The sequence below is a fragment of the Chinchilla lanigera genome, unplaced genomic scaffold (assembly GCF_000276665.1).
Source record: "Chinchilla lanigera isolate Chin_1 unplaced genomic scaffold, ChiLan1.0 scaffold00007, whole genome shotgun sequence".
NCBI lineage: Eukaryota > Metazoa > Chordata > Mammalia > Rodentia > Chinchillidae > Chinchilla > Chinchilla lanigera.
Window position 1 is genome coordinate 31,366,247 of NW_004955408.1, and position 15,671 is coordinate 31,381,917.

Sequence of the window (15,671 nt, forward strand, 5' to 3'; positions counted from 1 at the left end):
GCAGCAGAAGGAGTTGGAGGAATGGCTGCATCTTTACAATGTAAATAGAAACAAAGAGTGTCACTGTCAGGTAAAAGCCTGTGATTGCTGAAATGTCACTCTCCAGATCTGAATTTCCCTATGGCATGGTGAAAATTTTGATATTAGGGTTATCATATCAGTCTAGGCTCCTGGGTGAATTCAGTTCCAAGATGGAAATAAGATAAGCAGTAAACAAATTTTATTTTGTTATAAGTCACTTTAGCTGGTTTTGCTTGTTAACACAACACAACTTAGCCTATTTTAACTAATATCCTGTCCCTTTTACCCAACAAATATTCTGCATACATTCCCATCCTTTTTTTGCCTTCCATCTCTCTTACTTTTCTTCTTACTGAGACAAAATACCCAACACCCAGAGTTAAATGAGGAAAGGTTTATTTCATCTCAGAGTTTGTAAAGTTATCAGTTGATAGTTGGCTGGCTCCAAGGTAGGATGGAATGGTAGAGGGACATCACAGAGGAAAAACAGCCAATGGCAAACAGGCGGGAGATAGTGAACCAGCAGCATCAGCAGCAGCAGCAGCAAGCAAGTCTCCTTTTCCCTTTTATCCCACCTAGGCTACATGCCTTTTGGGTGGTGCTGCCCACACTCAGGGTGGCCCTTGACATTATCCACACCCAGAACTGTGCTCAACCAAACAGAAGACTAATTTAGCACCATGCACTCTTACTCCTACTAGCACATTCCCTAGATTCAGCCAGCTTGGAAAAGTCTCAACTATGAGTGCATGAGACTTTAGGGGGACATCTATGTACAAGCCATAACACTGTATTTCTCAGAGAAAAGCTGTCTCCCACTAACTTAGTATTGACATTCTACTCTTGATTAAAATCCTCACATAGCTTCCTATTGTTCTTTTAAAAATTATAATTCTTTAGCATGGTCTACAAGCCTCTGAATAGTTTGCCTCATCTTTAGACTCATCTTTCTGTTCTCTCACTTGGCCATTTTCTCCTTCATAAATGCTGTTTCTTCTTACCACAGGATCTTTGAGCATGTTCTCCCTGCAGAAATGCCCTCTCTACTTCTTTTACCTGTTTTATTCTTGAGCTGTGAGAGTAAACATGAGCTCTTCAGAGGACCTTCCTTGTCTCCCCTGCCTAGGTCACATTTTTAGAAGTTCTCATAATTTCATCTACATCTCTTCTGTGGTACTTATAATTGCAGCATTACCAGTTATTTGTGTGAAGGTTTGATTATTGTCTATCATCTCCATGATAGCTAAGACCATGACACTTTCAGTCACTACCATGAGCCCCAGTGATTTGCAAAGCACACTTTGTAATCATTCAATAAACACTTGCTGAATGCAAGAATGAGCATGTACGTCAGTACTGTCCAAATTTGATAATCACTAGCTACCTGTTGACATTTAAACTGATAAATTAAGACAGTATTGATGAATCAGTTCTATAATCACATCAGCCACTTTTTAAATGCCTATTAGCCATATGAAGTTCATGGCTACCATATTGGACAGTAGAAAACAGAACACTGCCATCGTGATAGCTTGTCCTATTGGACACTCGTGGCATTATAGTCCAGACACCTGTGCATGATACATTAGTGTCTTCAAGGATGTGATTCTTGGCCAGGCTCCTGTCTCTTTCTGCACAATGAAGCAGTCACAGAGAAATGGTCATCCTCTTCTGAATATATTCCCTCCATGTGCTTCCCTTACTCAGAGATCTATGGCTCTTTCCTTTCACCTCTCCCTGCCTCACCTAGCATTTCTTAGTAGTGAAGATCACCCCAGCCAAAACAACCTTTCTGCATTGGGGAAACCTGCTGAGTTGCTACACCGCAGAGCTGTCCAATGCTTCCTTCAGTCTCTCTAGTGCCCCCTCCTCACTCCTGTATGCCTGTGTAGACAGAAGTGTAAACCCCTTGTTCATACTCTTTATGAATATATGACCCCACCAAAAGTGAGTGTGGATCTTGGAATTCTCAGTGTTCCCAATGCTCAAAACAGAGCTGGTGATGTAAACATCAGTGAATATTTGTTAAATGAGTAACAAATGAATGAAAACCACAGGGAATATTACTTCCTTAAAACAATCATGCAAAGAAAGTGGGAACTGCTTTTCTGAGGGAGGAATAGTGAGGCCCCACTCAGACCTTTGGACTCTTCCCTCCCTCCCCATGCTACTCTCCTGGGTCTTTATTTCATGTGAGACTAGCTTTCAGAGGCATCAGTAAGCCAGGGAGCTGGGCAGAGCCATGAAGAGGTACCTACAAATTTCCAGGGTCTGGACACCTCTGGATTAGTGGAGCTACTTCTCTTCCTGCTCCTGCTCTCCTCCTCCTCTTCTTCCTCTTCCCCCTCTTCCTCCTCCTTTTCCCCCTCCTTTTCTCTGTCTCTGTCTCTGTAGTACTGGGAATGGAACACAGGGCCCTTGCTCTAAGCTACATGTCCAGCATTTTTTTCCTTTTTTTCCGACAGTGTCTAACTGAATCACTAAGTTGCCTAGGCTGTCCTTGAATTTGAAATCCTCCCATCTCAGCTTCCCAGAGTGCTGGGATTATAGGCATGCACCACCATGCCTGGCTTGGAGCTATTTCTTGAGGAGAATAGGAGTATCATAGTTGTAGGGAAAGATGGCTAGCATCATGATCAAGGTTCCCCAAGTCACGTGGCATCCCAAGACGACCCCTTCTAGGGGTTACCTGGAAGTCTGAAAGAAGTCAGAGTTGTGAAGACTTTGCTCAGCTAGTGAAATATTTAAGGGACAGCTTTCACTGCGCTGAGGTTGCTGCTGTTATGATCAGGACACTTACCTCACCTTACTCACTAGATCTAGCTTGTTTAGGGAAATATTATGTCTTATTCTCCTTGGCTTTTCTAGCAGGTTGAACTTAGTGTTCATAGAGCTTATTAGTGGTGGTTAGAATGATTTTTTTAGATTAAGAACCGATAGGTATATGTATCAATTCCTCACAATAAATGTATTAGGTATCACAAACATGTACTAATAAAACATTTTAAAAATAAATATGTGAATGATTTGTCAGATGGAAGTAATCAACCTTGATACTACCATACTGCCTTATAGCCAACATGTTTTCAGTATGGGAATAATATATTTTTGCAAAAAATATTCATGTATCCTTTTTTCCCCCCAATAACAAACCTTTGCTTAGTAATGGCAAAGAGGTTTTATTCTCTTTATAGGTGGAGTTAAAGCTTCTATCATGGAAGACCTTGCCCTACCCATTCTAGGTCTCCTTCCCGCCTTTGGAAACTGAGCATACAGACTGATGCCCAAGAAGTTATTTCGTAGTTAATAAGAGATTCATCTGATTCTCATTAGGTGGACTGGAGGAGTGAATGATAAAGAGATGATCTGGGAAAATATCATTCCTGTAAGTCTGGAGATGAAGAAGCAATAAGAGGAGAGGAAGCAGTGGATGTGTCACCCTTACAGGATCAAGAGCTGTGTCTGCCTGTGCTGTCCACTGGGTTCCCTCTATGGGTACAGCCTGGGACCAGCTGAGCCTGAGTTGGTACCCAGACTGGTTGACTCAGACTGGTTGACTCTTCTCCTTTTATCCACAGTTGGTGGGGTTGGGAATCTTGTAAGGATCTATTTAGAACCAATACGTTGTGAGAGAAAAGGGCCTTTGAGAAAGATATTTAGGCATGATCCCTGGGGACAGAGACAGAAAGAGATGGAGAAGACAGAAAGGAGTCTATTATCTATACTGGCCCTGGAGGAGGAGAAAGAGAAAGAGAAAGAGAAAGAGAAAGAGAAAGAGAAAGAGAAAGAGAAAGAGAAAGAGAAAGAGAGAGAGAGAGAGAGAGAGAAAGAAGAAGAAGAAGAAGAAGGGAGGGAGGGAGGGACAAATGGAAGGAAAGGTAAGGGAAGAGAAAGGAAGAGAAGGGAAGAGAAGAAAGAGATCCCAAGTGTGGGATAAAAGTAGAGTTGCTACTGAGGTTTGGTGTGACTCAGGAAGAAGGGCCATCCCTTTTTGTAATCATAAAATACATTTGGCATCTGAAGGGATTGATAAAGGTCTGAGATGAACTGAAACAAGTAACAGCAATGTCCTATAGTAATGTGGACCTTGTCTTCATGCCACTGTAATGTGTGTGTTAATAGTGCCACATGTATGCCTATGGTCTAAGGATATTTGAGGAACATGTACTCTATCCCATTTGAGTCTCATCATAACCCTGTGAAGTTGGTATATTATCTTACTTTTACCAGTGAGGAGGGTGAAGCAGGGAGGCTAAGTGACTCCATTAATGAATGCTTACACCCAGAATTGACCTCAGCAGGTACCCTCTTAGCCACATCTCCCACACTGCCTCCTGAACAGCACAGCAAATATTTCAGATGATGCCTTCACCTAGGTGTGGGGAGGCTGAGTTACCCTCTTACAGCAGAGGTCATGGATAACAACCATATCTTCACAGGGCATCTGATCTTTTGGGGAGAAATTTTGGGCTATATGGTGTCCTTTCCAAGGTGGACATTTCTAGCTTTCTTTGGGAGAATATAACAAAGGACAGGATAGGAAATATCTCTGAGGGCACCCGGCGTTTGAATAGGGAGTTGTCATTGAATTACAGCAATGGTGTTTCCTCTTGGAGATGTAGAAGACTTTGTAACTGAAAAAGCATTTCCTCTTTTATTATCTGAAAGTTCATAAAAACTCTGTGGAACAAAACTCATATGTCCATTTTGTAGATGGAAAATGAGTTTTAGAGAGCCTCAGTGACTTGCCCACGTGGTTAGTGTATGAGTCAACCTAGAAATCTCGTCTCCTGGCCCCCTGGCAGCCTCCTGGCCCCCTGGCAGTCTCCTGGCCCCCTGGCAGTCTCCTGGCTGTCCGGATTACTAGGCACTGCCTTGTACCACGGTGGGACACTTGTCTTCATCTAGTGGAGGCTGACATTGTGACTGAGCCAAGCAGTGGACCAGGCATGAGTGTGTGGCCTGAAGCAAGAGGCAGACATTTCAATGAAAGGCATGATCCAGGTGCTGGTCATGGGGCAGCACTCACCTACTTCAGATCCAGTCATAAGAGGTGCCCCTTGTCATGAAAGGAGATTTTATGTGAGAATTTCCCAAGACTGATCTATAGAAAACCGGTCTCACCTGAGAGTCAGAGTTCTTTGGTCAAGCAAGACATTCTGTACTTTTTTCTTTTAGTGTACTGATGCACAGTAAGGGTGTTATCATGTCTTTAAGGAAAGATATTTGTTTGATTATGTTTAATTTAGGTTTCCAAACCTAGTTGAACCCAAAAACTTTTTCCCTTTCTTTTTTAAGGCAACCTAATTGGCAGCCATGGAATGTCAAGAACAAGTAGTTTGCTTTGATCATTGAATTAATGGGTGGAATTAACATCCCTTAGAAATTTTTTTATTGTATATATACCCAATATGTATGAATGTATGTATGTATCTAGATCTATGTATTTTAGATATAGGAGGCATTGTATTTGTAAATAGGCCTTGATGCTACTCATTTTGCAATTCAAATATCCAGAGTTACTAGTCCCATTCAAGCATGTTCAAGTTCATAAAAACGGAAGCCTATTATGGCAATAAACTTTTTGAAAGTTAGGTATTTTTGGCAGTAATTCATGATAGAATTATGTCAAGGAAAGCTAGGCTTCCGTCTGCTATTGCATGATGGCGTAGAGGGTTTGACAGAATCTGTTCTCTGAAGGTCTTTGAAATGAGTAAGCCTGGCATTTTATGTACGTTGTTTGTCATCTTCCTGCCTATGGATGGCAGCAGACATTTGCCATTCATGAGGGATATTTCCTGAGACCTTTATGACTTCCCTAATTGGAAAATACCACTAGAGCAAACAATGTCCTTCATGAAACCTTTTTATTCTGACCCAAAGAGTCATTTTCATGGAGGGCTTTGCTTTCTCATCTCATTCATTATCAGGGCCATTTTGTACTTGGTAACTGACAGTAAGAGGGACCATGTAGCTGTGAGGCAGTGGCCACAGTTCTGGACCTACTGAGTAGCTTTACCCTCAGTGACAGTTTTGCTAGGAGATTTGAATTTTTGTTTTGGAGAAATGGTTAATGCCTACATAATATGGATTGTAAGAATTGCACATGAATGATTTAAATTGTACATTTGCAGATGCCAAGCACCTCTTATTCTCTTGATTTTTAAAGACATCTGAAATGCACCTTTCCCCTGTGCTGAGAGGCAAGGAAATACTCTGCCTTTGAGGAGAAAAAATGTGTATAATTCCACAAACTCAAGCTCATTTTTACCAAAGCAAAACAGCCTTCAGAGCAGGACTAGTTTGAACCTGACCTCAAGAGTGTGGATGCGTCATCAATTGTAAGAAGTGATTATTGTGCTTTGGGAAAACAAACAAACAAATAAACAAGCCTCTGTGAGAGCTAGGCTTAAGCTAAAATTTGAGTTTTCCTGAGTTAAGGAAATACTAGCACACTTAAAACTGCAGTATAGTTTCCCCCAACACGCTAACAACTCTGCACCTCCCAGTGTGTATCTCAAGGCCACCTCATCCAAGTTTTATCAGTTGTACCTTTGGGACTTAGAGTCTTAGAAAAAAAAAATCCAATTTTTTTTAAAAGAATGTGTGATTATTATTGAAATAAAAGGGCAGGAAGATTTTATCAAACTTGGAAGGTCTCCCTAGATGAATTCCACAGATAGATGTCACTAGTGGAAGGCAGGCTGACCTTACACAAATTAAAATAATCAAAGCAAAAGAGAAATGCCCAGAGGTCAATCTGGGGGCATTAAAATACCATTCAGTTTTGACCATGGGAAATAGCTTTGCGGAAATAAAAACTTTTAAAAAGTGGCTTGTTGCCTTGCTTGTGTGCAAAGTACATTGACATTTAAATGCAGAGATGTTTGGGGCTCTCCAGTTTCACAGGTGAATCATGTCATCTAACAGAGCAGATTCTAAGGAACATAGAGTATGTCCAGAGTGAAAATATAATTGACTTTTACCATGGAGGGTGTGAGGGCTCTTGAATGACAGTGGCCATTTAAGACACCTTGATGTCTGTTGAGATGGGATGAGCTTACTCAGGGGAAAGACTGCTTGAGCTCCTTGTTAAGGGCTTTCCTGTGCCTTTGGAGTTGAGTTTTTCTGAGTCTCCATGGACCAAGGATCCTACAAGCCCTTTACACAACCATTTGCTATACAACTAGTCCCCAGTCACACAGAGAAAGTTCAGTTAATGCTACTGAAAGGCCTGAGTTACATGTTTCTCTTAGAATTGGCTTGCTAGCTGATGGAAGCCCACGCCATAAATTGTCCTTCCAGTAATTTGGAGGCTGAGAATATTCTTTTTTCTTCCCTAGGATCATGACCTATTCATGGACCAAATCATGATTCCTGTCTCTTTCTGGGGGTGTAGGGGTTGAGATGGGAAGGGGTGGTGAGATCTGAGCAGCCCTGCAAGACTGGCAGCTAGTTCCCTGTCTAGACAGAATTTGGGTGTCACCACAGTCACCTTGTAGGGATATGAAATATTTATGGGCACAAAGTTAGGCCAGAGGCCTTGTGAGGCAAGGTAGGAAGACCAGGAAAAATGGGAAGGCTTACCTTCTTGACTTCATATTTAATGGCGAGTTTGATCCGGCTTAGACTCGGACGGTGGTGGTCGGACCAGACTTGGAAGTTCACATCACCATTTAAAATCGCTTCTACTTCTTCTGTGTCTCGGCATAGGTCCAGCACGCCCACCACAAAATCCTTGCATTGCATAGATAACTTCCTGTAATCATTCTAACAGAATAAAGAGAAATCAGGAGTATATCGCACCAAGCCCCACAGATTGGCTTGCCTAGCACAGCAGTGTGGATCAGCAGCTGTCCACCCAGTGTGAGCTTATGGAGCCTTGGAACCAAGGGGATGTGCTGGATCCAGCAGGTAGGGCTGTTTCTCTTGGCACACCACCTAGAATACATCATCTCTAACCTAGCATTTGTCAAGATGTGGTCCATGGGCCATGTGCATCGGTCATCTTAGGTGCATGCTAGATTTGCAGATGCCTAGGCATTAGAATTCCTGGGATAGAGGGGGCCAAGGAATTTGCTTTGTAAGTCTGCTTTCGAAGTGATTTTAGTGACTGCCCACAGGCCATCTTGGGTTCTTTTGAAGTAGTTCTCTGTGCTCAATTCTGAGCCAGTTGTAAGAGAGGAATAATAAGGACACAGATTTTAAGATGGTAGACATAGGGGCTGGGGATTTAGCTCAGCGGCAAAAGCGCCTGCCTGGCAAGCGCAAGGTCGTGAGTTCGGTTCCCGGTACCGGAGAAAAACCAAAAAAAAAAAAAAAAAATGGTAGACATAATACTTCCTTCATGTAGCACCAGCCTGTAATGGTGATGGTTTTCCTGGAGAGCAAAAATTTACTAGAAAGAAATGGCTGAAGGCTAACATCGAAAAAGAATTTACACTGGTGTGCTTTTTAAAAATTGTGTTGGAAAATTGGCTTGTAAAATGTAAATATAAATATAAAGTGTAATTTATATTTAACAGTATCCATTCTTACTACAAATCCATGGGTGGCAACCTGTAGCTCTGTGGTAATTTATTACCTCTCTGCTGAATAAACATCTTTCAGTCTTGAATTTTTCATTGTTTAATTTTTAAAATGAGTTACTCTTGGCTTTTACTCTTCCTTTCCCTAAGTATATCTTTTTGAATATCTCTGAGAAGCTCACTTTCTTTCCTATTGACATCCCAACTTCTCTCTCCTCCAAGACAGATTGCTTAAGTTTCAAACAGTGACCCGATGTATTGAACAAAAGAAAGTTTCAAGACATCTTTATACTACTACTCCCCTCAAATATTTCCCCCTAAAGTCTTCCTTGTTGGTTTTTTAGTTGAAACAAGTCTATTCTGAAACTACATAAGAGTGAAGTGTCACGTTCAGTGTTAATCAGTGTCAGCAACCCCCATACTCATAAATAGTAGTTGGAGAACAGGAGTGTGGTTTTGTTTTTCCAAAACCTGTATTCCTCAGCAAGTAGGTGAGATCCTGGCAAAGGACACAAGCTCAGCTGCATTTCTGAATTAATGGTTCTTGTCTCCTTCCAGGACTGCTCTATCAAAACATCACTTTCTGTTAGAGCAAGATGTAAGTAAATGCGTGTTTACTGGGGAAAAGAAAAGGATCAAGAAAGTACTTTCTGACAAGATTGGCTGCTCTTCATTTTTTGTATGTGATTTATGTAAAAGAAAGGAGTTTTAGAAAGTTTAAGTAGAAAAATCACTACTCAGCTGAGACAGGTTGTCACAGAGAAAAATGCAGGTAGGAACTTGTAGTGTTCTTGGTTTTAGCACCTAGCACAGGGCTGGAGAGTGACACGAGGAACTGTGTTCTGTGCTTCCTCATCCTGAACACTCACCTGTCCACCATTCATTTATTCATTAGAGAGCAACTGCTGTGTGTCAGACAATTAAGTTAGCAGTGAACAAGGCAAATATGGTCTCTGAGTAGTATTAGACTGAGGAAGGCCAGGGATCCACTCTTAGAATAAGAAAAACACTAGTAAAACTTGCTCAGAGCTGGTCCTGGCTAAAACATTCCATACAGCCCTTATGAACTAGAGGTGGGAAGTTCATCATGCCCTGCGCTCAGCAAAATGGACAAGGTGGGTCAGCTCACACATTAACCCACTCAACTCTGGCAGCACCTTTACTGCAATTTATATTCTCTGGATCTCCAACCTCCACAAAATCAACTTTATTGCCCCTTTCCTAGAATGAGGAACCGTTTTTGCTTGTTCCTAGTAAAACTGATCCTGTTGGCTAGAGCAGACCTCAACTTTTGGTAGAAACTCTTGTCTTCAGAGCTAAACACATGGATAGATGCAGGCAGTGGAAAGGGAATGACTTAGTTCTTGGACCTCCATGCTGGGAACAAATCAGGTTGTACTGACCAGAGCCTGCACATGTCTGGCTTCAACGGTTTGGAATAGAAAGTGCTACTTCATTTAGAGACTGTCTCTTCCCTGGGCTCTCTTAACCAGCCTGCCATCAAAAAGGAAGCACCAGCACATTGAAAGGAGGTAATTTGCTTTTTACCTTTGCATTAGACACATAGGCTTGAAGGCAATAAGCCTTCTGGTGTCTGTAGATGGCTGAAGGGGACAGACAGAACCCAGGCAGGCCAGGGAGAAACAAATACAGACATGGATGGTGATAGAGAGGGCTACAGGTGAACACTTCTGGAGAGTTAGTGTGATTGTGCTTTATTGGGTCAACCTTGACCTCAGTGAGCCCTCCAAGACATTCCTGAATCCAGTTAGAGGTAGATAAGATGTAAAAAACTAAAAATTTTGACCTGGCTGTTTCCCTCTTAGTCATCTTCCTAAAGAGTTAAAGGCATCATATTACAGTGATATGTGCATTACTATGTTTATAGCAGCACCACTCATAATAGCCAAAGCTTGGAAGTGGCTGATTTGTTCATCAGCAGATGCATGGATAAAGAAAATAGGGTATTTATGTACAATGGAATATTAGTCTGCCATTAGAAAGGATAAACTTGAGTCATTTGTAGGAAAATGGATGCATCTCTGAAACAGGTTTCTTAGAGAGAGAGGCAGGACACCCAGGCCTTTTCCAGGAAATAGCATTTCTTTGTGCTGGCAAGGGGCTCAGTGAGTTAATACCCCAAAGGCTGAGCCCCGATTATGGTGGAGTTTTAACTTTCATACAGTTTCTGTGTCTTTGTCTCTTACACACTAGCATACTACAGCCTGATAGGATACAATCTATATCACAGAGCCATACTGGAGCCACACATATGCATCTAGGGGCTGACTGTGCTATTATTGCCTTTCTTGATTCTGAGAAGGCTCCATGCTCTATTGAATTCCTTTCGGAGGGCCCCGGCCACACTCCTCCAGGGAAAAGTCCTGCCATACCTCGAGACCATAATAAATCGGACACATAAGCTTAACTATCTCATGGTTTTTCTTATATGAGAAATCCAAAGCATATAAAAAAATTAAAGAGCAAAATAAAAGGTAGATAACAGGGGAAACGGGGAGATAGAACTTTTGCAAAAGTGCAGGGGACCAAGAGATGGGGGAAAGGGATAATAAAAGGACTCAACCTCCTATTTGTTCAGTCCACTATCTGGGACAACCATGTCTAGTAATCCTTTGATTCTACCTGACTTACAAGCCACTGACCACGCACTGGTTGTCACCCTCCCTGTTTTCCAGGTCACTGTCTCTGTCTGTGCAGTGCAGATATTTTTCAAGGTCAATCACGATAACCCTTGCACAGCTCTCCTGTTTCCTCTAATTTTATTGTTCTTGCTGGATAAAAGCTTAGAGTTATTTGAGGCTAACTCTCTGCCACTCTGGTCCTGCTTCTGCATAGTAAATATGGTGGAGAAGACACAACAGCAGAGATCAGTAGTGCTGTTAATTGTGTCCAACTTCAAATGGTCCTTATGCTCCTAAGCAATTTTCCCTTCTAGTTTCCTAAACAAGCATCTCACCATTTCATATCTTCTTCTCTCCTCAATATTCTTTTTTTTAAAATTTTTTTGAGACAAGATCTCGCTATGTGGTTCAGGCTGGCTTTGAACTATGCAGTACAGGTCATCCTTGAACTCAGGGAGATCCTCTTGCCTCAGCCTCCTGAGTACTGTGCTTACAGGAGTGAGCCACCACGCCTGGCTCTATCCTCAGTATTCTAAAACCTCATCTTTTCCTCTCACACAAAGACATTGTTTCTTTCTTTATTAAGAAAATATTAAATATCAAAAGCTCAGCATCTACCATCACATGTACCTATGCACATGCATCTATGCTCACACACTGTTTTCTCCTATTAGCTCGCTGAACTGCCTCTGCTCCTCTCTAAGGCCAACTGCTCCACTGTGTGCTGCGCTCAACCTTTTATGCCTCTGGAAGGACACGGCCCCTGCAATCTTCCTTTCTCTCTCCTGCACTGTCAATTTCTCCTTTCCCTACTAGCCTAGCATAAAAACATGCTATTATTTTTTGTCTTAAAAATATGTTTTTCTTGACCTCTCTTTCCTCTCCAATTACAACTCCAATTTCTGTTCTCTGTTATCCCAAAAATCTTCTATGGAGTTGTCTCCACTCTGTCTCTCACTCTCCCCCTTGCATTCTTTATTGTTCCATTTCAGCAGGCTTTCACACACACTCACTCCACTGCAACTGTGCTTGTCACAGTCACAAATGACCTGCACACTGCTAGACGCATTGGTTGGTTCGCATTTCCCATCTTACATGACCTAGGATGTACTTTGACACAGTCGATCATCTCCTCCTCCTTGATACATGTTCTTCATTTGGTTTCCAGCATTGTATCCTCCTTCTGCATTTTTTCTTCGCAAGTGACTACTTTTTGCATCCTTTGCTGACTCATTTTCATTTCCCCTATCTTAATTTGGAATGTCTCTAAGGTGTGTCCAGCCCGTTTTACTTACTTCAACCCATTCATTGCCTTAGTGAACTTATCTCCTGTCAGGCCTTTCAATGCTGGTCATATGCTGATGAATCTAAAACTTATATCTTTAGCTTCCTTCCTTGAATTCAAGACTTTTCATGTCCAGTGGTCAACTTGACATCATTTCAAACTTTAGAAAACTAACTCTGGATTTAGTCGTCTGCACAGGTTCAGTTATTCTAGCAAAGAAAAAAAAAAAAATTCTTGGATCCATCCTTGATCACTCTTTTCCTTTCGTAACCTATATAATTTGGTGGCAAATCCTGCCAGCTCTACCTGCCAGATAGATCCAACTGTAAGTTCTTTTCACCAGTACTGTTATTTATACGTTGGTCCAAATTATCATCACCTCTTGCTTGGACTAACTCGAGTCTCTTAACTGATGCCTTTGACTTGTTCCTTATAGTCTTTTCTCAATACTGTAAGACAGAAGGATAACTAGAAAAAGTAGTCTAATTGTGGCACTGATTACTCAAACCCTCTAGTGGCTCCTTATCCAAAGTAAAAGTTGAATCAGTACACTGGTCTTCAGCCTCCCCATTTCCTGATTGTATGGCTGTCCCTCTCACCTGATCTACTCTAGCCACTCTTTTCCTCTGCTGTTCTTCATACATTTTTAATGTGGACCAGAACCTTGCCCTGGTTATTCCTTTGCAGAGAGTGCTCTTTCCCTAAATGTCTTCATGAATTTCTCTCTCAGCTCCTTCAGGTCCTTGTTAAAATTTCAGTTTCTCATTGAAGGCTTCCCTATCTTAAAACAAATGGAACTCTCCTGAAGTTAGTCATCTTTTTGTTACCATAATGAAATACCTAGCACAGGCTAACTTCAGATGCTTATTTAGTCATAGTTTTAGAGACTGAAGGGTCAAACAGCACAGTGCAGTCTCTGGTTGAGGGTCATCCCTTGGCTGCATCCCATAATGGTGGATAGTAACTGGTCACATTTCTACCCAGGATCACAGGAAGGGGGAGAGGCCAGGTTTTTCCTTTTATAGCAACCTTCTTGTGAGAACTACAGAGAGGTCAAACCAGAACTACATTAGTCTTTTTTAAAGGCATTCCCCTTCAGACCTACAGACCTTCCACTAGTCTCCACCTATTAAAGTTTCTACCACCTCCCAAGGACCAAGTCCCTAACACATGGATCCTTGGGGGACAACCAAAGCATATTCCAGCTACAGCATTCCTCCACTCCCCATTACAATTCCCTGCTTTTTTTCTTTATAGAACTTGTAACCACCTGATGCATTATATATTTCACTTAATATATTTATTGTCCATGTGCATGTATGCTTCTTGAGGACAGGACTTTTTCTCCATTTTGTTCAGAAATGTATCCTAAGACCCTAGACCATTTCCTGTCATATGATAGATATTCAGTAAATACTTCCTGAATGAACCAGAGAAAATTATTCTAAGACAACCTGGCTACTAAGTGGGAGAGCCAAGATCCAAGTCAGGTTGATCAGACTCTCACCTGATCTTCCCTTTTTCTCCTGTTGCCTCTGGAGCAGCATGCTTTTTTCTACTTAGCAGACTTTCAAAATGAGGCACAGCTGGGACTGACACTCAGCTAGGGGAAATAAAGCATGGGAAATAAAGCATACAGTGTGTGGATATTTGAATCTCCAACAGATTCTCTGGTATAGTAGTAAGTGCACAGGGTTTGAAGTCAGAAGGACCTGAATTTTGAAATCCTACTATTTTCCAGTAAATTTGTGAAACTGGGTAGGCCATTTAACTCCTTTGCACTTCAGTTTTCCATCTGCATTGATAAACACATCATATGATCATTGGGAGAATTTAATACCAAAATTATGTGAAATGCTTAGTATAGTTGATAATAAATAATACAAATAACAAAATAAATAAAAATCAAATAAAAGTTAATAAAATAAACCTTACAAATGGAAGTTTTTACTATTGTTAGCATGTCATTATAGCCCTTGATTTCAAACTCCTAACCTCTTGCCCTTTGTGGCTTTTAATTACTGGAGTGATAGCAAGACCAGCACACGGATAGAAGAAGAAGCAAAAATATCAGAGAAATCCTTGATTTTTCTGTCACACTGCAGATCTAATACATACACTTCTCTTGAGTGGCCAAATACAATTATCAAGCAGGAAAGATATTTGTGCACAAAAATATTTGTGATCTAATACTGCAGGTCTAACGCATACACTAAAGACACACCCCAGATCTATTTCTGCCTAACTCTGGTAATCATGCCAGTTCTTCCTGGTTAGTACATCCAGTCTCGAAACAGGTTAACAATGTTAAACTTGTGAACTCTGAGATCTTGCCAGTCTGCACATCGGTGAGTATAGTGATCACCTTGCTGAGGCCATCAGAGGAGTGGATAGGGTGAACATTCTGGTTTGTCACAGGAGGGATTCCTTTTATGCACAAATATTTTTTTTGCTTGATAATTGTATTTGGCCACTCAGGAGAAGAATAATAAATATCAAAGCAATCTTTGGTGCTATAGTTTAGATGGAAGTTCTCTCTAGTCTTGTCAATGCTGATAACATGCATAAAAACAGTAGGGTAGGTTACATGAACATTGACCTCATGGTTTATCTCATTGAATGGCCAGGTAGACCCAGATCTTACTTTGTGTCGTATAATGACACAGTCAAATCTGTTTAAAGAAAGTCGTAAGGAGGAGGCATTCTTAGCTTATGGGAACTGTGAATGTATGAGGAATAAACACACTAGCCAGTCTGTCCAGCGTTCCGGGCTTTGGAGGAGCTGTGCACTGCAGTGCTTCTTTGGAGTGTTGATGTGAATGTGCTGAACATGGAAAGAAGCTGTAGAGTTTTGCCTTCTCCAAGATGTCACACAAATAGAATTTTATGGTTTCTAACTTTTGCAGATTGGCTTCTTCCCTTCAGTATAGTCTCCTTTTCCTTCATCCATGTTGTTGCACACATTGAAAGTTCATTTCTATCTCAGAACTACTATATGGTTCTATCACAGTTTATTTGTCCATTCACTTATTGAAGGCCATTTGGTTTTTCTTAGTTCTTGGCAATTAAGAATAAAGCTGCTATAAGTTTTTATGTGAACATAAATTCTTATCATTTAAAAAGATTTTGGTGTTGTTGAGCATACAATAAATATATGTTTAACTGGGTAAGAAACTGCAAATTTGTTTCTGGACT

At 41.2% G+C, this 15,671-nt stretch overlaps 1 protein-coding gene across 1 annotated transcript in view; it reads right to left on the reverse strand.

Moving 5' to 3' along the window:
- Positions 1-15,671, reverse strand: part of Trpc7 (transient receptor potential cation channel, subfamily C, member 7) — a 148,086-nt gene that overhangs the window by 105,480 nt on the left and 26,935 nt on the right. Inside the window, exon 2 of the mRNA XM_013507541.1 lies at positions 7,609-7,791. Within this exon, the coding sequence (XP_013362995.1) occupies positions 7,609-7,791 (183 nt within the window). The remainder of the gene's footprint in view (positions 1-7,608; positions 7,792-15,671) is intronic.